Raw genomic sequence first — 24,213 nt, 5'->3', positions numbered from 1 at the left:
GAGAACCGCTAACAACTCTGTGGGGGGGGGGGGGGAGGGACAGAAAAAAAAAAAAAGTATTAGAATTTTTAATAGCATGAGAAAACATGATATATGAAGTCAGTGGTTATTGAATTTTTTCTTTTCTTAAGCAGGAACACCTGTTTTCAAAGAAATCCTATGTAAAACCTTGAGATATAAACATACAAAAGTCAAGTTACTCTGGTTGGGATGGGAAGTTGGGAAGCCTAGAATTGTACCTGCTTGGTTCCCACATTTCCCACATTCATAAGTGGCTGTGCAGCGCCCGGGGTTCTGTGGGATGGCCTGAAAACTGCTGTATTGTATTCGAAGCAGAAGCAGCAGTGGCCAGCTCCAGATATAGACAATAAGATTTTGATTTTAGAAATAAAATGCTAATGTGGGCAACATGTATAAAATGTTTTTTTTTTTTTTTTGACTATATTCTTCCTAACTTTTTTTTTTATTCTTATGTTAATCCCCATACATTACATCATTAGTTTTAGATGAAGTGTTCCATGATTCATTGTTTGTGCATAACACCCAGTGCTCCATGCAGAACGTGCCCTCCTCAATACCCACCACCAGGCCAACCCATCCTCCCACCCCCCTCCCCCCCAACATGTATAAAATGTTAATGGGAGAACTCTAGTGGTAGTATTTTAAAAAAATTTGTATTTCTTCTTTATTCTTTGTGCCATTTCCCAAAATTGTAATTATGAACATACATTCTCTTTGTGACTAGGGAAAACATTTAATAAACGTTATTCAACAAAACAAATCTGAACTTGGAATTTAAACAGTTAAAGATTATGTGCCTTATACCATTATAATCTGGTAAAATTAACCAGTTTTAGAATATCTTCAAACAAAGGCTGCTTATGCTTATAATTATAGTCAGTAGGCTATGGAGGTATTAAGATATGCAGATTTTGGAAGATACACACAGGGAGGCAACAGAAATCCCTTAAAAAATTGGCCCAACATTATTAAAGCTATGCTCTTCTGAAGACCGAAGTGATACAAATATCGCAAGCACCTTTGGATTACGAAGGAGAGTTGAAAACTCAGGTATCTTCATGTTAGTCTTAAGAGATAAAGATAGGCCACAGTTTCTACATTTGGAAGAGTAGAAAGGAACATTGAGAGATTTAAGTCAGAATATAATGGAAACTGAAATACGAGGTTTCTTAATGTCAACCCCCCCAAATTTTAATAGAGCACACTGTTCAAAGTAGATTCAAATTACAAATGAAACAGTACTTTTCTTCACATATTACAAATCTAGCGTGAAATCTGCTTAATGTAATGGTTTTCACAAAGAAGATGTTGTGGATAGAACTAAAGGTAACGACGGGAGCAGATTCATGGTAAGGACTGCCGGAGAGACCTTTTATGACAAATGAAGTCGAAATCACATTTGTTTAACGAGGTACTGTGAAGACATCCCAATAGAAGATCGAAAGGACTTTAACAGAAGGGCTTTGAGGAGGAGATCAAAGCAACAGTAAAGGCACTGAGAAGAAAAAAAGGCAAGCCAGTCTGGTTTGGCTGCAACTATTTTGAAAACTGGATTGAGGATTTCTTCCTTGATTTGCTAGACAACAGAAGGCTCTCAAAGGGCAGTGATACTATCATTATTAGAAAAGCATTCTCTGTCAGCTGTGTAACAGGTGAGAAAACCAAGTGTGAAAGCTATGTCACTAGTTCAGGTGATCGGTAACGAGAGACTCAACAAAAACCCGCACACCTCAGTTTTTGTCTAGATATAAGGGGATATGATGGAGTGCGGGTAGGGTGGGTGGGTAATTAAAAAGACTCAGAAGCGGGAAGCCTGAATAACTGAATTTGTCCCAGGAGCAGAGATAAAAATGTAAAAAAAAGAGAGAGAGAGAGAAAAAGATTGTTTTGGAGATGATGAGTCATCAAAGATACAGAACAATAAAGCGCCACCCAAGATTAGAGAATAGAGTTTCAAGGAGGAAGCCAACGCCATTAAATGAAGAAGTAAATTTAAAGACAATCTCCCAATTTTAAGCCAATACGCTACTGCTTTGCTAGTACAGAAACATCTGAAGTCTACTAATTAAAGTCTAATTTAAGAGGACACTATCACTCTCTAATAAACACTGTATTATACAACTGAACTCTACACAGAAAGCCTCAAATTCACAAATAACAGAGGAAGAATTCCCAACCACTACAGGATTTTCCCTTACCTTTTTTCATGGAGATGCATACAGCGGACAGTGGAAGTATGCCCATATAAGGTATGTATACATTCTCCAGTCTCTGCATTCCACACTTTTAGAGTCCGATCTGTAGATCCACTAATGATGATATTGTCTCTCATCTGTGATGACCATACTCCACCTGTGTGTCCCACTAATGTTCTCAGACACTGGAAAAACACTTAAGATGATTACTTTTGGGTAGAAAGAAAAATGATTTACATAACATTTCAGTAGCTCATTAAAATTTGGGGTAAAGTTATTTATAAAATTTTATTGTTTGGCACATCAGAAAATAATTTTTCACATCAATATAACATGATACCATCACTATTATTGCTTTGCTTATTCAGTAGCATTACATATTAAACACACAGATACAACTGAGGAACAAGTTTGTAGAACGTAAAACACTTCTCATTAAAGTATGACAGCTCCAGCCTGGTCTCTGATGAAATAATGCTAAAACTGCAACTTGGTTTCTTCCATAGGAATGGATTCAATGAAAGAATGCCAACCGTGTTAGGTGTGGCTACATACCACATTTCATCTGAATCTGCCCCAAGGCAGTAGTTAGGAGCCAGGCAAGGTACTTCTAGACAAGTAAAGACAGATATTAAAACTCTGAAATAAATCCAAAACTAATATTACACTATGGAAATATGAAGCTGCTTTAAAAAATTTTAACATCCGATTCGGACTATTTAGAAGATTCTTGCCCAAGAATCAGCATGCTGTAAGACATTTTAAAAGACAGGTTTTTTTCCCTCACATTTTCCTCTGTGTTTTTTTAGCTGGTCAATTACTTAATTTATGCAAACATTCTCCAGTGGACAGATAAAGATAAGTATTCACCACAGAACCATTAAAGTATAATACTGCATGCAGTGAAACTGATTGCTTGGACTGCTTTTTTCTTCAAACTCCTATTTAAATACTCTATCTGCTTTACTTTCATCTCACAGGGCTTGAGATAAGCCTAAATTAACATGATCTTCTTAACTTCTAAACTACAGGTAAGTTATCAACAAAGCAGTTTACAAAGAAAAACAAATATCCCTCAATCATAGTTTTGAAAAAGATTAAAAAGGACAATATAACTGAGATGGTTAATAAAAGTGGGAAATATTAAGCCAAGAAAAAGAAAAAAAAAAAAGATAAAGCACATCTGTAAAAATCATACAATAGCTAAGTCACAAAGATAGACAAACTATTTACAGGAAGAAACTAATGACATCCCTTATCCTGAGAAACATTATCTTTGTGCCAGGGGAAAAACTAAATTAGAAGCTCTGATATTTGTTATCGAAATAAGCTGTGGTCAAAAATGAACCCATGTTTTCCCTGGTTGATCCTTGCAAAGACCTATACAAAAAGTGAAGTGTAGAAAGAAGTAAGCTTACTTTGCCTGTGACTGCTGACCAAACTTTTAAAGTGTTGTCATCAGAACCACTAACTATTCGGTTACCACAAAACTGCAAGCATGTGATCACATGATCATCATGTCCTTTCAGAACCTACAAGATAAATGTACAGATTAGAAATACGTTATTAAATTACGTCTTTTAGAATGGTGAAAAGAAAAATAAAGCCATAAATAGGAGCAGCAACCTACAGTCTATTTCTAAAATTACAATTTATATAAAACACAAAGTATCATCCTTCCTGAATGATGAATCAAGTATTAAACATTTTATTTTTTCCATGTTCTATGATTTATATGTGAGATATCAACTATTAAAATTGAGCGATTCAAGACCTTTATGTTAAAACTTCATAAAGATGGTTCAAATACAAATGTATTTTATAATTATTTGTTCAAACCAAAAAAATACACATCTATGTTTTGCAATTTCACACACAAAAACAAAAGCACCTACAAACTAGAAAGACAAGAGTAACAATAATTATCAACTTTCTCAACTTAAAACAAGAAAGGCCTGTGGGCGCCTGGATGGCTCAGTCGGTTAAGCGTCTGACTCTTGATTTCGGTTCAGGTCATGATCTCAGGGTCATGAGATCGAGCCCCAGGTAGGGCTCCATGTTGGGTGTGGAGTCTGCTTGAGATTCTCTCTCTCTCTTCTTCCTCTGCCCCTCTCCCCCAACCCTGCTCGCACCCGCTCATTCTCTCAAAAAAAAAAAAAAAAAGGCCTGTTATAATCTATACATGTTAATATAACAGTATCTCCCCTAGTTGCTTTTTTCCAGTTATATAAATACATCTAAGAATTTCAAGCATTTTGCCACTATTTATATACTTGCAGTAAGACAGAAAATCAGTATTACGCTTAAATTTATAAAAATAAAACTCACAAGAAACACCCAAAACACAAACTATTTACAAGAGACACCGAAAACACAAATGCATACTCCTCAAAAAATCATGTTCTAACTACATGGTCAGAGAGCAAGCAAATTCTTAGGTAAAACGTATATAACACAAAATTCAACAGGATATTCAGAAATTTTCATTTACCTAAGGTAGAATGACATGCAATTCAACTCATCTTTTATCATCTTTTACCATCAGTTGTCAGACTGGAGAAATTAGCAATAGAGGACTATTGTTCATTACATTTTCAGTTATTTAAAAATATACTGTTTTCTTTCTACACGAGACAGATGTCAAGTTATGCTCCTGGCCAAGAAGAGCACACTAGGTACCAACACTGATCTGTGGTTGCTGTTATGTTGTGCCAGGGTTCAATTACCTTAGGAGATTTGAGTTCCCCTCGCCTCCAGTTAGTATCAATTCTGTGCTGCCTGATGTATGCGCTTTTCCACGGACTGTGTATGAAACCTGGTTTTATGACTTTTCTTCTCTTGATGTGCAATGGTTCATCAATACCTAAAGTTTTAAAGACTTAGAGTGTAACTGCTGTCACCAATAATAAAAACTCCACATTTTATAATACATCTCATTTCCTCCTATGCTCAAAACCACTGAAATGCAGGATGCTGTCCAATTTCTAACACCGTTAATATAAAATAATGTAAAGTTTGCATTCCTTATGGCATGTTTTCATATTTTTCTCATTTCTTTCTCTAAATAATTCTATGAAATGTTGGTGAGGATGTGCAGAAATTTGAGCCCTTATGCAATACTTGTGATAATATAAAATGGTATAGCAGCTATGGAAAACACTACTGTCGTTCATCAGAAAAATTAACCGTAGAATTACCATATGATCCAGCAATTCCAATTCTGGACATACACCCAAAAGAATTAAAAGCAGAAACTTGACAGGTATCTGTACACACATGTTCAGAGCTGCAATCATTCATAATTGCTGAAAGGTAGAAGCAACCCAAGTGTCCATTGATGGATGAATAAGCAAAATGTCATGTATGTATGTATGTATGTATATATATACACATACACACACACACACACACACACACACTATGGAATATTTATTCAGACTTAAAAAAGAAGGGAATTCTGACACATGTCACCACATGGATAAACCTTGAAGACAGTATGCAAAGTGAAATAAGCCAGTCACAAAAAAACAAATACCATATGATTCTACTTATATGAGGCACCCAGAGAAGTCAAACTCATAGAGACAGAAAATAGAACGGTGGTTGCCAGGGGCTGCAGGGAGGAGGACTAGGGCGTCACCATTAAATAGGTATGGACTTTCAGCCGAGAATGATGAACAAGTTCTGGAGATGGACTGCGTAACAACATGAATGTACTTAATGCCACTGAACTGTAAACTTAAAAATGGTTACAATGATAAATGTCTTAGGTATATGTTACCATAATTTTTTTAAAAAGTCATTAAAATAATGATTCTATGAGAGAAGGTAAGGCACGGATGATTAATCCCACTTCATGTAATACAGATTTTTGAGAAGAGAAGGTTTCACTAATTAGTCCAAGCTACAGACAGGGCAGAGGCAGGATCAGAAACTAAGTATCTTGTATCTTCACCTTTCACTCACCTGTAACCTCCTTGAAGGGGAGAATAACCTATAGAGTATCTGTCTCATGCTCTGTGATTATTTCTAAAAATTTCGGATTATCAGAGACAAATCATATTTTTACATTTTTTTCAAAAATATTATTTTTCTATATGCCTGCTGGAAAAAAAGTCCTTTCTTTAATTAATATGGAGGATACCTTCTCCTCTACTAAGAAAGGAGTTTTGTTTTTGTTTTTTGTTTTTTTACAGTTTTCAAGAACATAAGCTCCATGATGGGAACAAAATGGGAGTTAACTACTATATCCCCAACATGTAAGAATGTCTAGCCCACAGGAGGTGTTCAATAAATATTTGTGGAAGGAAAGAATAGAATACGGAATATTTGAGTACTGTTAATATAATTTGGGGGTTTCCTGTATTCTATTTTATTTTATTTATTTAATGAGTGAGTGAGTGAGTAGTCATTTATTTAGTGTGAATTCCAGTCAGCGAGTTTCTCTCCCAAGGACAGCTGTAATTATACCTTATCTCTAATTGTAAGTATTGGAGAGGCAGGATACCTTTCTCTTCCATAAAATCACTGGTAGAAATTCATATATATCTTATTTTATGCAAAAGTTTATATTTTGTTTGTCTTTTTTTAAATTGAGGTATAACTGACATACAATATTAGTAACAGGTGTACAGCACAGTGATTTGATACTTATACACATTGCAAAATGATCACCACAATAAATCTAGTTATCCTCTGCCAACTCACAAAGTTACTACAATATTACTGGCTATATTCCCCATGCTTTCATCACATCTCCATGACTTACTTATTTCATAATTGTAAGTTTGTAGTTCTTAATCCCCTTTACACCATTTTGCTCCCCACCCCCCAAGCCCCCTCCCCTCTGGTAACCACCAATCTGCTCTCTGTATCTATGGGTCTGTGTTTTGTTTTTTGGGTTTCCTTTAAATCATCCTCATCTTGATCTTTTCATTGTTAATTGTACTAGAGACTGGGAAGCAAATCAGATATATTTGCTATTAGTTATTAGTGCTCATTAAAGGGGTTAGCTCCAAGATTCGTCTCATTTGAATGTGTGGAATAACCTGTGGATTTTATATAAGTAGATGAATGTAAATGAAGACTCATTCTTGATTCTTCGATAGGCTGCCGAAGTTCTCTTTTCTCAGTTATCTACTTTATTCTACCTGCACCTAAAACTTCTAATTTGTACTTTTTCTATTTGTTTCCAGAATCACTTTACTTTTTCAAAGTATAAAGATTTTCTCTTGTGGTTTTGAACCTTACCCTCTTCTTTGCATTTCTCTCTCCAGAGAAGGTTGTCTTCAGCCAAAATTCTCCAGTAGCGACAGGTCTGAGCCGCTTGTAGCAGGTCTTTGGGTTCCAGGAATGAAAGCACATAAAGTGCCAGCTATGGAAAGGAAAAAGCATAGAATACCCATGTTTTAAGTATATGTGTGTGTGGTGTGTGTGTATATATTTATAACATATAATTAACTTATATATAACTATTTTCAATAGAATGAAGTACTCCTAGGTAAACATAATTCTACATTCTAATTTTTAAAATTATGAAAGGCAATACTTTCTAATAGTTAGTCTTAAAAATATACCAGACTTAAAAAACTTACTCTATTGGTTTTTATGAACTTCACCAACTTCACCTCTTCAAGGAATACTTATTAAGCTTCTCTGCCTCTGCTCTTGCCTTTGTTCTGTGAGCCTCAACTCGAGAATTCTACCATTTATGTCTACAGGTATACTTTATTAGTTGCTTAGATTCTCTACTTTTCTCTCCCCACGACCATGTAAATTCACTGAAGACAGGACTTAAATTAAGAAATGAGATTTCTAGATATTCTGTGTGGTATGATTTCAGATCACTTCTGATAGATATAATTAATAGTTCTTTATCACGTCAAAGTGTTTATTATCACAATGATGAATTTTTCAAACATTTATACCCTTTAGTGTAAATGACAATAGGGGACAATTACTAAACTGCTCCACAGACATATAAAAGTAATTAGGTTCTAATTACTTTACATTGCTTATGGGGATTTTCTTGATCGGCCAGATAGATTTTTGAACTAGCTCTTTAGTATATCACTGTTTGAACTAGCTCTTTAGTATATCATTGATTTTAAAATTTTGTTTCCAATACTTGCAAACAATTTTTTTTCAGCATGTTTACTCAATTCAGGTAAATAAGGGAAAAGGAAAGAAGAAAGGGGGGAATGGTAGCTTCTGAGTATGCTTATCCAATTAGCCTCACTAATCACATAAAAATTTAAGTTATGATATTAGAATCAAAATGAGCTAAACACAGCAATAAAGTTTAGTTTTTACAGAAATTATTTTACAAGAATTAAAACAAACGATCATTCAAAGGGCCAAAGGCCAAATGGGAAGTAAAAGCACAATTTGAATTATTTTCCGATGCTAAACAGTAATTACATGACGTAAATTATGCTTACCCAAGAACTTTGTATATAGAGAGATCATCATTAATCCCATATTTTTTGAGTACATTTCATATAGAAAATACTCCAACCAGTCAGTATTCAATTTAATACTACTACTAATAACTGACAGTGAAAGGCTTTTTGTGGAATAATTATTTTGGTCTATCAGAGAAGCCCATTCAGTCTGAGTCATTTTAAATAAAAAGGCATAACTATATTCAGCAATCTACGTATATGTGTATATATACATACACATATATAAGTATGCAAACATATATATATCTCAACATTGTACTTTTTTTTTTTAAAGATTTTATTTATCCATTTGACAGAGAGAGAGAGACAGTGAGAGAGGGAACACAAGCAGGGGGAGTGGGAGAGGGAGAAGCAGGCTCCCCGCTGAGCAGGGAGTCCGACAAGGGGCTCGATCCCAGAACCCTGGGATCATGACCTGAGCCAAAGGCAGACGCCCAACGACCGAGCCACCCAGGTGCCCCTGTACTTTTTTAACGGATACTCCATAAGTCACTTAACTTTGAAATTATCAATCAATCAAAGCCTGGGTAAGTCTGCTCAGTGTCAGTATAACAGTAATGGGATAACACCATATTCTTCTTCTATGTGAAACTGATATTTAACATAGAAATTATCAGGGACAAAGTTATACTGGTAGAAAAGAGATGCTATTTAGTGCCCAAGATACTTAATATGGTCATATAAAAAGGTCTATTCTTTGCTTAAGTTATCCAGCTGAAGTAGAAATTAGGTAATTCACAGAAACAGTCAGTGGATCTTAAAGGCTAGAAAACAAATCCAGAGCACCTCAGATTTCAAAGGTACATCCCAAATCATCAGTTATAATATCCTTCATTACTGGTGATTGTGAGATCACCTAGTCCAGTGTCTGCATGCATTAAAGAGGAAAGAAACATTTAGGTGCTAAAGAATGTTGAAGTGTTAACTCCACAGGTAACTGGCACACTTTGCTATAAATAGCAAAGACCCTAACTCAACCATGAACTTCAACTTATTCTACTTAAATCTAATCAGTTCTATTCAAAACATCGAAGTATTTCAGAAAATACACACAGCAAAATAAAAAATATGAATAAGAAAATCAGAACCAGTAAAAATATAAATCAGAAAAGGTTTAAACCAGGGGAAAGTAGAACACAAATATACTGGCAACAGTATATTTACATGGTTTTTTAATTAAACTGCCAACCAAAAAGGGAATGGCAATTAGTTTCACAATTCTTAGTGTTTATTATGGGGAAGTACACCAGTTCCTCAAAGGAAGCAAGGTTTTGTCATGTGGGGTTCCTTATACGGGACAGAGAGTGGGCATTGTCCTGAACTACATCTCTAGATCACCAAAGCAGGGGCTTACAGGTTTCTTGCAGACAAGTAAAATGGTCTGGCTAACACCGCGTCGTGTTCATTTGTCTTAAAGGTAAAATCTAGATTAGTAATTCCTCCTAAGGACTTCCACTAGACAGAAGCTCTCAAATTGAAAATCTCTTTCATATAATTAACTTTTCCTTGACCAAACTTGAAATTTCAGTAACAGTTGCTATTTTTTGTTTTTCTCTTATGTAACCTATATAAGAGACCACAATATTATATCTGAGAGGTAGCTAACACTTTCCCAGAATTGCTGTATTTCCATGGACTTAACTAGTGAAAGAGGGGGAAAAAGAATAAAGAAAATGTTGGCTGATCCTATGTTAAAAATTTAGGTTTTACTCTAGGTCATCTACTGTATCATTATGCTTTTCTTGGTATTTACTTACAAAATAAGGATAAGGCTGTTTATCACAAGCCTCCCATGTGAGACTAGTGAGATTTTTATCAAGGTTTTGAGATTAATACGTGTGGGTAAAGAGCTCTGAGATTTGTTGAAAGGAATTATAAGAAAATTATTTTAAGTCCATTTCCTGACATGAAGGTAATGATGTTTTAAATAATAATAGTATGTAGTCTCTGATAATAGTTTCCTTAAGGATTTAGATCTATACCATTATTTCTCCACATACAAAATAAGGCATTTTTTTCAAAATAGGAAATGTTTCCTAGTAGTTGGAAAAAAAGGAAAACACAGATGATCTGCTAAGTCAGGGTCCTCTCTCATTCTCCTGTCTAGCCTCCCTTCTTTTTCCTCAGGTAATCTTTAAAAGAACAGTTAATCCAAGAAAATCTTTATTGCACTTAGACCAGTTATCGATAATTTGTGCTTAATTCTTAGACTCTTAAAAATATTTCATATTCTCCTAACTTTAAATCACATTTTATGTGTCCAAAAGTTACTATGGAAATACAAATAAAGTAAAACGAAACAAAACACTCACCATTCTTAGATATAAGGGGACAAATGAGACTAAGCGAAAGTCTGTATTTTAATAAAAATACTACCTTCTAAAATAAGGAGGATATCCAAGGAAACCATGAAGAATATATTAGAGGTGACTAACTTTACTTTCAGTCACATACTTAGAAAAGTGCTACCTACTCTGAATGTCCTTCTGGAAGCAAAGAGAGCTTATGTCATTTCCTAAGCCAATTCTATTCAAAGTGTTCAGTTTTAGAATGAGCCAGCAAGAATAAAAAATTTTTTCTGGGACAATGCAATTTTTTTTTTAACCATTTAAAAAAATCATTCCAAAGCAGAAACATTTCAGTTTGCTTTTTCCTGGAGTAATGCTTAGTTTCATACATTAAATATAAAACTATTTTATTCATATCCAATGTGAAATTATTATTGGGACTATGTCTACTGCCCACAGGATATTTAGAATGGTTATTCACTCCTTTTCATATTTGAAGTTTCAAGATCATTTGCAGTGATATATTATCATTTTATATATTGTCTTCTTAGCTGACATATAATTAGTGGCACATATATAATTTGTGAAAATATAAACCATGGTGACATTGATTATTTAATCTTACATTATTTGCTGATAGAAATGAAACTGTGAAGCCTGTAACATCAATAAAAGAACTACATCTAAGCTATGCCTCGTTTATACTGCCAAGAATGCCCATATGATCATAATCAATCTATGATAAAAAATAGTGTCAGTTCACATGAAGAGATAAAAGCAAATGGGCATAAGTAATTCCAAAAGAAACGCTATAAGAATGTAATCAATGAAGGAAATCGGTAATTGCGCGTGCGTGTGTACGTGTGTGTGTGGGCGGGGGGAGATGGGGCAAGAAGAGGGATGATTAGTAGAAAAAGATATACATGTGAAATTCCATATATTTCAAAACAATTACACAATGTAAATTAACAGAGAACTACAACTCACAGAATCACAAAACTATTAGGGACTATTAGGGACTCTGGATAAATAAACAACAAAATAAGAAAAAAATTGCTGTTTTAATAAAATCAGAATTTCTAAAAAATCTATTACTATATATAATAAATGTACCATGACAACTAAAGGTTGGACTTTAAATAACCTGGAAAAAAATCATGATAAAGAAATAATCAAATTAATGGAACTCAATAGCTTACTCTCATATATGACTTATTGCAGTGGTGGAAAGAAGTCACTTAATCAGTCCATAAATATACTTTACTCTGAAAATGATATTAAGTCATAGCAGCTTATCATTTACAGCTCTCTTTAACACTAATTAAGAGTGTTAAACTGACAATACTGAATACCATAATTAGCATGACCATGTTTAAAGGTGGTTGCTGTTGAGTTATATTTTCAAATAGCACCCAATGAAGAATATAATTGATAGCCCTTACCTCTTTAGGGAGCAAGGAAATGAAGTCTCGTTGAAACTGGGGTTCTATCACTTGCATCATATGTTTTACTTGGGTTGGTTCACAACTATCAATAAGCTCGTCTAAAGCAAGCAATTTCTCTGGTCCACTCCAGCTCTATCAAAAAGGAAGTAGAAATTTTTATTATTTTTATAGATGTCTCAAATTATAAGCTCATAAAGGAAAATCCACATTTATACATAACATAAAAGGTGGCTACTTATAGTGAAATTTTCTCCAAAAGTCACTGACGTGATAATCAGTCTCATCAAATTTACTAGCTACCTTTATTTTGTAAAATAAAAAGCAGCCATGGTTTTGACAAATATTTTTGCACTGCATTATTTATTATAAATGTTATATGTTCATCTACCATCAAACTACTGGCTGAGAAACCAAAGTTTTATTTGGAAACATCAACTTGGCTACTCGTAAATAGGATATTTTGAAAGATGATTTTCCTTTCTCTATATTCTTTCTAGTGGGCACCATAAAATTTGATGGCATTAATAAGGCACTGATCTGAGAGTTAAGAAACTGGCAGCATCGCTTAGAGAGAAATTAATAATTGGATATACTGCACATCTGACAAACGCCTGTGGTCCACAAAATAAAAGAGCTTTGATTTATTATGCGAAAATAATTTCAGATAAAAAACAGCAAAAATATAAAACAGTAACTAACTTAGTAATAAAATTAGCATATGAACAAAAGGGTCAGAAACAAAGTACTACAAAAACAAAAATACATCATAATACTTTAAAAAATATGAGCCATTTTAAACTAGACTGGAGGATTATTTAAAAACATCTTTTTTTTTTTTTTTTGCCAGTGAGGAACATCTGCACAGAATACCACGATTCCTAAAAGGAAAAATTAAAAAGCCATGTGAATAATTTAAAATGTTAGAATTTCCCCTCACAATAATCACATAAAACATTTAAATAACCTTGTGATATTTAAGTGAAAGAACATCCTTGAGCAGGATGATTTAAGTACATTTGTGAATTATGATGTCCATTTTGGAAGCAGGTGAAGAGAGAACAATAGGTGGGGTTTGGAGCTAGAAAGATCTGGATTTTGACATTCCATTTCTTGCTCAAACCAGGAACCTGGATTTTCTAACATGTGAAGTTGATAATAACTGAAAACTGAGATATACTGAGGATACAGGAAGCCTTATTTAGAATGCTTTTTAAAGTACTTAAAAATTTTTTTACCCCTTTAGAATCTACAATGAATTTCCTTTCTTCTTTTCTACCGTGAAGTGTAGATTATGTTAATACTATCAAATATTTCAGTAGTATTCCTCCCAGAGCACTTATCACAAACATTATCTTATTTAATCATAAAAACCCTGGAAACATTCCCATTTTACCCCCAAATAGGAGGAAACACAGGCTCTAATAAATCCTTTTATTTCTCTATATACACACACCTAGAACATTCTCCTGGAGCACTCATCTTGTATCCTTTTTAGTTAGGGTGAGGATTGATTCATAGAAATAAAAAATACTCAGACACATGTATCTGCATACACATGATCAATTAAAAGCAGTTAATTTGAAGTTAGATTGTTGTATTCAGTTTTCCTCACACAGCTTCAAATCCTGGTTCAAAACTTACTCTTTGACAAAACTTAACACTGATCAATCTCCACTCATCTCTGATCATTTAGTGTCAATACTATAAAAACTCTGATTTGATTTACATTCCACATAGGACTGAAGATGGGTTTTCATAACATGTTGTTCCTCTGCATCTATATTATAAGGATTCATGGACACTAGTATAAGGACATGCCAATTTGGGTGATGGACAATTTATGCTGACTAGATAAAAATGCAGCTTTAATTAATTAACTTGATAACATAATTTTTTAAAGATTTTATTTATTTATTTGAGAGAGAGCAAGAGAGAGAGAAAGCAGGAGAGGGAGGAGGGTCAGAGGGAGAGGCAGACTTCCAGCTGAGCAGGAAGCTGGATGAGGGACTTGATCCGGGAACTCTGGGATCATGACCCGAGCCAAAGGCGGATGCTTAACTGAGCCACCCAGGCGCCCCTTAATGCAAACTTCTTAAAGCCCTTTGCATATATGAATGCCTGCCCTAAAAATAGTTTATGGAAGTGTTTATGGTTAAATTTTGATATAAAAATAAGGATATCATATGTAATCTTTTACAATGAAAAGAGTAAAAAACCTTTCAACATATTACTACTCTATATACTTTACATAGATTAATGACATTAATAGCTACGATGAATATTTCTACTTGAAGGTAATATATATGTTTGATTTTTTTTTTCAGTAAATGTATTGTTACTGCTTTCTTAAGAAAGGAATAGAAAAGCATTATCAATACATGATACATAACTGTGTCTTTTATCAAGGGATGTAGAATGAAAAAAGCCAGAACAGAAGACAAATAACTGATTCAGACCTTAAACACTAAAAACTGTGTCAAAAGTGTCTATATACTTAAGGAAAAGTCCATGACAAAAACTATGCCTAAATAGCACAATGTTTCTAGGACTTTAAACAATGTTTTGTTTTGTTTTTAAGATTTTATTTATTTATTTGACATAGAGAGTGAGAGAGCACAAGCAGGGGGAGTAGCAGGGGCATTAGGAGAAACAGGCTCCCCGCTGAGCAGGGAGCCTGATGTGGGGCTTGATCCCAGAACCCTGAAATCATGACCTGAGCCAAAGGCAGATTCTTAACCGACTGAGCCACCTAGGCACCCCAACAACGTTTTTGTTTTAAACACTAAACAACAACGTTTTTGTTTTATTTAACAAGTCAAATAAAAAGTATACCTTGATTTAAATTATACATATATTCAGCAGATGGTACTTTGTGACATTTTATTGAAAAGTACACCACTGACAAGGATTAGCATCACAGTCTGTAAACTAGATCGTAAATGAGACTGTTTCCACAAGCACACATATTCAACAGTCTCATTACTCACTGAAATCACATCTCTTAGATGGTTCCAACAAAGGTATGAGCCATATAGACACATTCCTCTCTCCAGCCTGGATTTCTTCCCTGGACTCCAGACCACTATATAAAATTGCTTACTCAATATGTATTCTTAGATATGTAATAGAAACTTAACATTTCCATGATCTTTCTCTTCAAATATGCACGTTCACAATCCTCCCTATTTCCGTAAAATGTAACTCCATTCTATTAGTTGCTCAGGCCAAAAACTCTGGAATCATCCCTGACTGTCCCATTCTCACCACTGTCAGATGGTTCTGGTCCATCAACAAATTTAAAAGTTTTAAACCTCAAAATATATCCAGAATCTGACCATTAACTACATTGGTCTAGCTACTATCATCTCTCACCTGGATTATTCCTATAACCTCTTACCTAGTCTCTCAGCTTCCCACCTTTGCTCTCATCGTTCTGTTCTCCACAAAACAGTGATACTCAACTCTTCTGCTTAAAACCCTCTAGTGGCTTCCCACTTCAAAGCAAAAACCGAAGTCTTTAGGGTTGGCCTACAAGGTTCTAATTTCCTACTCCTATCCCTCTTGTTTTCTCGCTTTAGCCATAAACACATCAAGCATGCTCTGCTTCAGAGCCTTTTCACTTGCTGTTCCTGGAACATTCTTGCCCTTGATATCCACATGGCTTGCTTCCCTATTTCCTTCTGAGACCTACTCTGGGCAACCTTTCTAAAATTGCAAACCAGTTCCAACCACCTCCCCCCCCACCCCATTCCATCCCCCTCCTGACTATAACGCAAGTTCTGTGAAAAAGGGGTTTTGGTTTGTTTTGTTCACTACTGTATCCCAAATCCAAAGTAGAACCTAGCACCTGACAGGTGCTCAGTAACTATTTGTTGAATAAATAAATGAATCCCCAAAGAGTCAGGAAATAGCACATCACCACGATCTCAAAATTCTCTCCAGAGAGTATTTCTAGTATTTATATTTGACGGTATTACTAGGACTTACTTATTTAGTCTGGTTCCAAGACTGGTTCCAAATTTTGTACACATACATGATTTACCACCAAGGGAAGTATGTATTAACTTGAAAAACTAGCAGTTAATGACTATGTTAAAACAAAGTAACAACAACCCACACCAACCTTTAATGAGGAATAGTGGAAAGAGCACTGAATTGGGAATCAGAAAACCCAACTTTTGGAGAAGATACTGCCACTAATTAGATTACAGTTTAACCTCTGTGGGCCTTAGTTTCTTTATCTACAAAAGTGCTGCGTAATTCTGATAATTATTTTATTTCTGTTCTGAAAAACAGTTGTCCTGGATAAAAGTATCATCCTTTGGTCTTTCCTGGTAAAGTTATGTGAGAACGTATTTAAGGGGATAGGAAAAACATTCCAAATTCGGAGAGGATCAAGAGAAACAAAACTTACTTTGTGGACAAAATTGCAAATGCAAACTTGAAAATTCCCCATGGAAGTGGTATTTTATTTCAGATTATTAGAGCATGCAAGTAGAAGAAAAGAACATAAGGAGCACTGAACTGTAATCATGAGCTTGGGTTTCACCAGTAAATTCACCATGGAACCATATGAAAGTGCCTTAATTAATCTGAGTCTCAGAGACCCCACCTGTATAATAAGGCGCTTCGTGAAGACCAGTGTCACCCAAATGCTGGTTGAGGAGTGTAAGGATCAGAGTCCTACGACTCACCATCAAAGAGTCTGATTCAGTGGTCAAGGTGGGGCTGAGGATATTTTATGTTTTAAATAAAAAATTCATCCAGTATTGATGCGAGTGATTCATAAACAGTAGTGGTTACTAGTCTGGATGATCCCTATAGCCCATTCAGACAAACCTTTTATGACTTTGGGCAGTACTGTGCCTGAATTTCACGTGGTCAAGAACTCAGCTCTCATGACTTTCTTAAACTCTTCCTCACACAAGGTTTCTTGCTCATACTGCTTCAAATACAATTGCAAAGTAATACTAAATTCATTTTCTTTTGGCATCATCCTGTTTTAATATTTTGTTGACTAGCAAATAAAAAAGACCTAAATAAAATGAGTTAGAGAACATGTACAATTTCTAAGTGTTAACATGGAACTTAATTAAATCCTTCAAGAGCGTATTTTTATTCCACTTTTAATTTCAAAACACGTAAGTATTTTCTACTTTAACATTTAAAAAAAATATTTTGAGTATAAGTATTTTCAAAGTACATTCACAGTTTTAATGCAATGCAAATTTGTTTTGATTAAAATAATGCTAATAATGTTAAGCTAATAACATTTGTAGGAAGCTGTTTTTACTAGCCCTTTTTTAGACCGGAGAAAACAAGGGCTCACAAAGGCTATTTCTTGACCAAGAGAGGAAACTAACATTTACTGAATCTCCACTATATTTCCAAATATAGCTTTAAGCACATTACTATATTGTCTCCTGTTTGACAACTTTTTAGTGTTGTATCTGTTTTACAGAGGATGGAAATAAGGCAAGAGTGGTTACATAATACCAACAAAATTCCATAGTATTAGGAGGCAAAGCCAAAATTTGTACTAAGATCTTTTTCTTCTAAGTTATATGTGTTTCTCATTATATCAGGATACCTCTAAATATAAATTTCAACATAAGATAATGTTATAATGTTATTGGTGCCTTTACTAAACCCATATATTAACACACAAATGCACAAGCAAACAAAATGACCAATCCTCTGTCCCAAAATTAACAACCTGAAGCATCAACCTGGCTGCCAAAAAAGCAGAATCAATGGCTACTAAAAATTTAAACAGTACAAAATTTCTGGTTTGTTGTTTTGTTTTGAATTTCCACTTCTATATTGCAGTGGCATTTTGTTTCAATTTCCCTTTATCCAAAATGGTGTATCATTTGTTCTCATTCAATTTATAAATTGAGTACAGAGTACTTTGTCAGAATAGATGGAGCTGGACCAAAACAATGCTGTATCATTGCCTTAGGAGCAATAGCAGAACAGTAAGGGGACAAGCTCTCCCATTTTGCTTGTTATGCAACGGAAAAGTCCTCATTAAATACCCCCACAGCACATCTGTAGAAATCATGCCAGTTTAATTATCCCTCAACTATAGCACACAGGTCAACTCATGACTCCCCCACTTTACTATGAAATTATATCTCTCCACATGTTAAGCATGAAAGCATTGTAAGCTTTTAGGCAAGTGATTCATCTCTAGTTCCTTTGGTGCCAGCCCTGAAAATAAAGGGCAACGCCCAACAATGAGGCCCTGGGTGTGTCAGAGATGGATATGGTACTCAAAGGATTAAGGTCCTGATATACCTGTCTAGTTGGCCTTTTGTTGCTAGTAGATTTCTTTGCTGCAGAATATTTATCTGAAAAAAATACACATAGTACTATACCTGCAGGGATAATTCTGCCTATTATTCCTATTAGCTAAGAACAAGTTTTCTTCACTGCATTTACATGTCACATGAAAAGCAATCAAATGGGCTTCTTTTTACAGAACAAAAGCTAACCTAATATTCTTTAGTTTATTGAATCTCATTAATTCTAAGAAATGATTTTTTAAACAACATTTTTGAAGATGGAATGCTTCTAATAACCTATGGTATCTCAGACTTGATGACATACAATATGTGGTAACGTGGACATTTCAGTAAGAAAACCATGAGTGAGGGGTGCCTGGGTGGCTCAGTAGGTTAAGCGTCTGCCTTCAGCTCAGGTCATGATCCCGAGGTCCTGGGATCAAGCCCTGCCTCAGGCTACCTGCTTAATGGGGAGCCTGCTTCTCCTTCTCCCTCTGCCACTGCTGCTGCTTGTGCTCCCTCTCAAATAAATAAATAAATAAACAAAATCTTAAAAAAAAAAAGAAAGAAAGAAAGAAAGCATGAGCTAGCGAAATAGGCAAGCATTATACAAAGAACTCCCTAAAACATCCTCCCTGCAAAATAAAGCACAAAGAGTCCTAGGATCAGGCTCAGCAGGGGGCCTGACTCTCCCTCTGCCCCTCCCCTGCTCATGCTCTTTCAATAAATAAATAAATAAATAAATAAATAAATAAATAAATAAATAATCTTTAAAAATGCTATGAAATCAACTTCTGCATTACTCTCAAGTGCTGTGCTGCTCGCATTGTATGCGTGTGCAAGCATGACAACACACACCTATATTCCCATCTTGGCTTAATCAAAGATGATAAAAATCTTTAAAGTATTTCTTTAAAAGTGTGAATGTCTGAGTCCTATTTTCACCTCTTACTGATGGATAAACTTCTTATCAAAAGGATATGGTAGGGGTGCCTGGGTGGCTCAGTTGGTTAAGCATGTGCCTTCGGCTCAGGTCATGATCCCAGGGTCCTGCGATGGAGCCCCATGTCAGGCTCCCTGCTCAACAGGGAGTCTGCTTCTTCCTCTCCCACTCCCCCTGCTTGTGTTCCCTCTCTCTGTCAAATAAACAAATAAAATCTTAAAAAAAAAAAAAAAAAGGATATGGTAAAAAAAATTAAAATTGAGTGGATGCATAGGAAAAAATTAAAACTTAAAAAATCAGGAACCTAAGGTAAAAGAACTGGGAGGAGGAGAGAGAACAATCCTTGGGGAAAGGTAAGTTTAATCAATTTGTGACGATGCAAACAAAAAAAATTCTTTGTAATTTTAGTTGTTCATAACGTTACAATAAGAATAATATACAACTTCAATTCCTCTAAGCCACAGATGCTCAGTCTCACACTGGTGACATTTTGGGCCCGAGAACAGTTTGCTGTAGGAGGCTGTCCTTTACATTGCCCCTACCCACTAGACGCCAGCAGTGTCCTGCCCTCCACCCCATCAGTTGTAAAAACCAAAAATGTTTCAACAGAGGGAAAAATCTGCCCCCTGTTGAGAACCACTGCTCTAACCTTTCAGTTACCAACTGAAAAAAAAGGTTACCCTAGTTTCTCTGAAATCACCTGAAGGGCAGAAAACAATTCTAAAAATCCATTTAAAAGCAACATTGATTCAAGTGAGTTTTCTAGCGATAGAAGAAAAAGAGTAGGACATTTATTTAGTTTTTGCCCAGGAATTTAATATATACGGATTTACATAATGGATGTCTTAAAAATCTGAAATATCAAATAAAGTCAAGTAAAGTACCTTCTTTTTCCTTTATGCATTTTTATTCCCTTATGCATTCATAAAATAACCACCAATCAAGCAGTTGGAGGTAAGGAAATATATTCATTTTACATTAATGCCATGGCTAATATCAGAGATAGCTTCACTTTACATAATTTATATTATTTAGTATTTACAAAGAACAAGTAAGCAAGTGTTAAATCTACGTCAACCATTTTGCTAAATACTTGATTTTATGCATTATCTCATTGGAAGAAGAAATAAATCAATTTACTACCACTATCAGGAGTTATAAAATTCCTAACAGAGGTTTGGTTGTAGCCAGTCTTCCTGGTAAACTTCCAAAGAATTTAAATGCCAGTAAAATACAGTAATCAGAATTTGAACATAATAAGCCATACACAAGCATGGCACAGATGAAAAGAAGCTGTATCAACTCTTGAAGACGACTAGGGTAACAGTGATGGGTAAGTCACCAACAGTGACTAATTAGCAGAGTTCCCACATTACTCCTAAATGCTTAACTTCCAAGCACTATATTTTATTTATTTTTTAAAAGATTTATTTGGGAGAGTGCGTGCGTGTGCACACCAGTGAGGGGAGGGGCAGAGGAAGAAGGAGACAGAGAATCCTTAAGCAGACTCCCCGCTGAGCATGGAGCCCGACAAGGGGCTCAATCCCAGGCCCCTGAGATCATGACCTGAGCCTGAAACCAAGGATCAGCTGCTTAACCAACTGAGCCACCTAGGTAACCCCTAAGCAATAAATTTTATAAAGCATTCAGCAACCTCAGAAGCCCAAACATAAAGGAGAAAAGGAAGAAAGGTCTTATTATCTAAAAGGCAATAAAAAATGCAAATGCACACTAATACAAAATAAGCATTGGATTCTCTCGATTGATACACTTAAAAATTAAAATGAGCTTATTTTCAAAAGCATTTTTTATTGACATATACTTCACATAACATAAAACTCACCACTTAAAATGTACACTTAAATGGTTCCCAGCACACCTATCTTGCTATGCAACCATCATCACTAACGACTCCAGAACATTTCCATCACCCCAAAAGAGATCCCGTATCTATTAGCAGTTAGTCCCAATATCCCCTCACCAATCACATTGCAATCACTAAACTACATTCTGTCTCTATGGATTTGCCTGTTCTGGATAGTTCATGTAAATATAATCATGCAATATGTGGCCTTTTGTGTCTCGCTTCTTTCACTTAACATAATGCTTTCAAGGTTCATCCATGGTGTAGCATGTAACAGTTCCTTCTCATGGCTGAATAATCCCTTATTTTTTGCAGCAATTAAGTGAAGCATTTCAAGTACTGTTAGACATGTCACCTGAAACATTTTCAGCCATTCCTGGAGGCCTGTAGGTGGTTGTACAGATGTAATTCGGCGTCGTTGTTGCCCTTGGCCATTGGCTGCTCTCAGGTCTCCAAAAGTTGTTGGTGTTGCTGAACATGGTACAAGCCCAGTGGTACTAGAAAAAACAACAACAACAAAAAACAAACAAAAAACCCCACAAGAGTGGAAACAAAGATAGGCATTTATTAAGAATAATGGGCTTTAATTTAATAAGAATATGATCTGGCATATTTCAAACATCAATAGAATTATTACTTTTATTTGCTTATTCCCAGAGAGCAAGGATACACAAAATCTAGTCTGCTATTCTTAGAGTAGGTTTCCTGCCTCCTACATAGCCACCTGTTATTATCCCAGCAATGCTAATTGCAACCAAATGACAGAATCTCTATGGCAAAACTGCAACTTGTTGATACATGTAAGTGATGTTAAAATATATCCTTAGAAGATACAGGTCCCACCTCTCTTATGACCACTCTTCAGTGACTTAATTAAATAAAAGTTCAAATTTCCTTAATAAAAAGAGTTGTAAAACTTACTAATGCTTTAAAAAATTCATATGTAGAAGCAGTATGCTCAAATATTTTGGACATTTCACTAGATACATTCTAAATTATTTGTAATATTTATTTCTTTTCAACTTTCCACTGTTGTTTATAAAGCTTAGCCTAGGTGACATTTGACAGGAACAAGCCTTGATTAGACATATATTTACTCAAAACAGTTAAATATTGAAAACTTACTATGTTATATATAAAACTAAATAAAATGAGATGATCTAAATACTTTTATATAATAATTTAAACTGAGACATTAAAGAAAACAAACCTGAAATTCAATTCTGCCACTAGTAAAATGAAAGAGTTAAGACTAGATGATCTATCTCTAGAACTGTCCAACTTTCCTAAAAATGACTAATAACAGAAAAAGTATAGTTATAACCAAGTTATTAATATTTTAAGCTTTACTTTCTAATTTCAATAATAATTAAACTTTATTCTTGAGGTAAATACTGAATATCTCTATTTTAGAGACATTTGAAAAAAAATGCAGGAAGACTCATAATTACATTTGTAAAATAATCTTCAGCTTATTGAGCTATGATAATAAAGTGTTTTAAATCCAAAGAACATATAAATTGTAGCCTAATAGCTCAATATCTGTTCTGATAAATTACTAATGAAAACAATTCCCCAATTCTTTACTATCCAACGTATCTCATTATTTTGTTAAAAAATGTATCTTAGTCACCATATCTTACAGAAAAATCTACATATCTACCACCTTTAAATCTTTTAACATTATACATCTATGATAATCTCTAACATACAATTAAATCTATCAAATTTCAAAAGTAAGCTCATTTTCTTCTCCAAAATGAAACAGAATGTGATCATAACTTAAATTTTCTAATAAAGAAGATGTTAAGATAGAAAATCAGTTTCATTGTTATTATTAGAAAATCTGTCAAAAAAATTAAAAAACACCAAATATATACTGACAAAGTCTCCAAAAAGACATGGAAATCAATCTGCTGTTTGGTTTGCTTTGGTAAGATTATGTTAAAAGGCTGAAAACAGAATGTGCACCTTTTCAGGTGTTTTCTCAATATAAAAAGTGAGCAACTAAAGGCAAAATTCTATTAAAATGTGTACTGTAGTAAAAATTTAGCATTTGTTTATAAGCGGCCTTAAAAACAACTGAACCATTTAATACCTTTGTCCTGGTATCAGCCATATTATTAGAAGACCAAAATGATACGGCTGACTGGAATCTACACATTAAAAATACTACATTTTTAACATTAAACTCAACTTTCTCATCTAAGAAATACTTAATCAAGACTAGAAGAAAAAAGCAAAAATGAAGTGAAGAGTTTCACTTGCCTATCACTCCACACCCTCTGGTGGAGGTGCCCAAACAGTGAAATTGTCAAAAGGCAAAGGGGAAGAGAGAAGGGGACGGGACAATCAACATGGGGAAATCACACATAAAGCATTTCTTGAATAAATAGGAGATAGTTTTATTTTTCTCTTCTGTATCATCTCTACATTTTTTGCATATAAAAATAATTATTATGATTTCTAAATTTCATGGAAGAGCATTTGAAAAAAATTTTTTATACAACTGAATGAAATAAAAATATAAACTCTTTGGGAAAAAAAAGAGATGCAATCTCTAACAATGCTCAATCACAGAAACTTAAGTCTAAGGAATGTTAATTTTATTGCACCTTATATAATAAGCATAACTTTAAATCAAAATATTTAGGAAAAAAAAGAAATATCACCATCATGAAGTTCTTATGGCTTCTAGAGCTAACT

General features: G+C 34.6%; 1 protein-coding gene across 1 annotated transcript in view; it reads right to left on the bottom strand.

The window, feature by feature from the left end:
- FBXW7 (F-box and WD repeat domain containing 7) overlaps positions 1-24,213 on the bottom strand; it is a 219,414-nt gene that overhangs the window by 5,349 nt on the left and 189,852 nt on the right. The window contains exons 4-10 of the mRNA XM_081813110.1: positions 21,863-22,004; positions 12,411-12,545; positions 7,467-7,590; positions 4,943-5,079; positions 3,635-3,748; positions 2,220-2,401; positions 2-17 (exon numbers count right to left, since the gene is read on the bottom strand). Of these exons, the coding sequence (XP_081669236.1) occupies positions 2-17; positions 2,220-2,401; positions 3,635-3,748; positions 4,943-5,079; positions 7,467-7,590; positions 12,411-12,545; positions 21,863-22,004 (850 nt within the window). The remainder of the gene's footprint in view (position 1; positions 18-2,219; positions 2,402-3,634; positions 3,749-4,942; positions 5,080-7,466; positions 7,591-12,410; positions 12,546-21,862; positions 22,005-24,213) is intronic.

The sequence above is a fragment of the Leptonychotes weddellii genome, chromosome 2 (genome assembly GCF_054177405.1).
Source record: "Leptonychotes weddellii isolate Sample4059 chromosome 2, ASM5417740v2, whole genome shotgun sequence".
Classification (NCBI taxonomy): domain Eukaryota; kingdom Metazoa; phylum Chordata; class Mammalia; order Carnivora; family Phocidae; genus Leptonychotes; species Leptonychotes weddellii.
The sequence above is the reverse complement of the archived record's forward strand: the minus strand, read 5'-3'. Positions and strand labels throughout refer to the sequence as shown.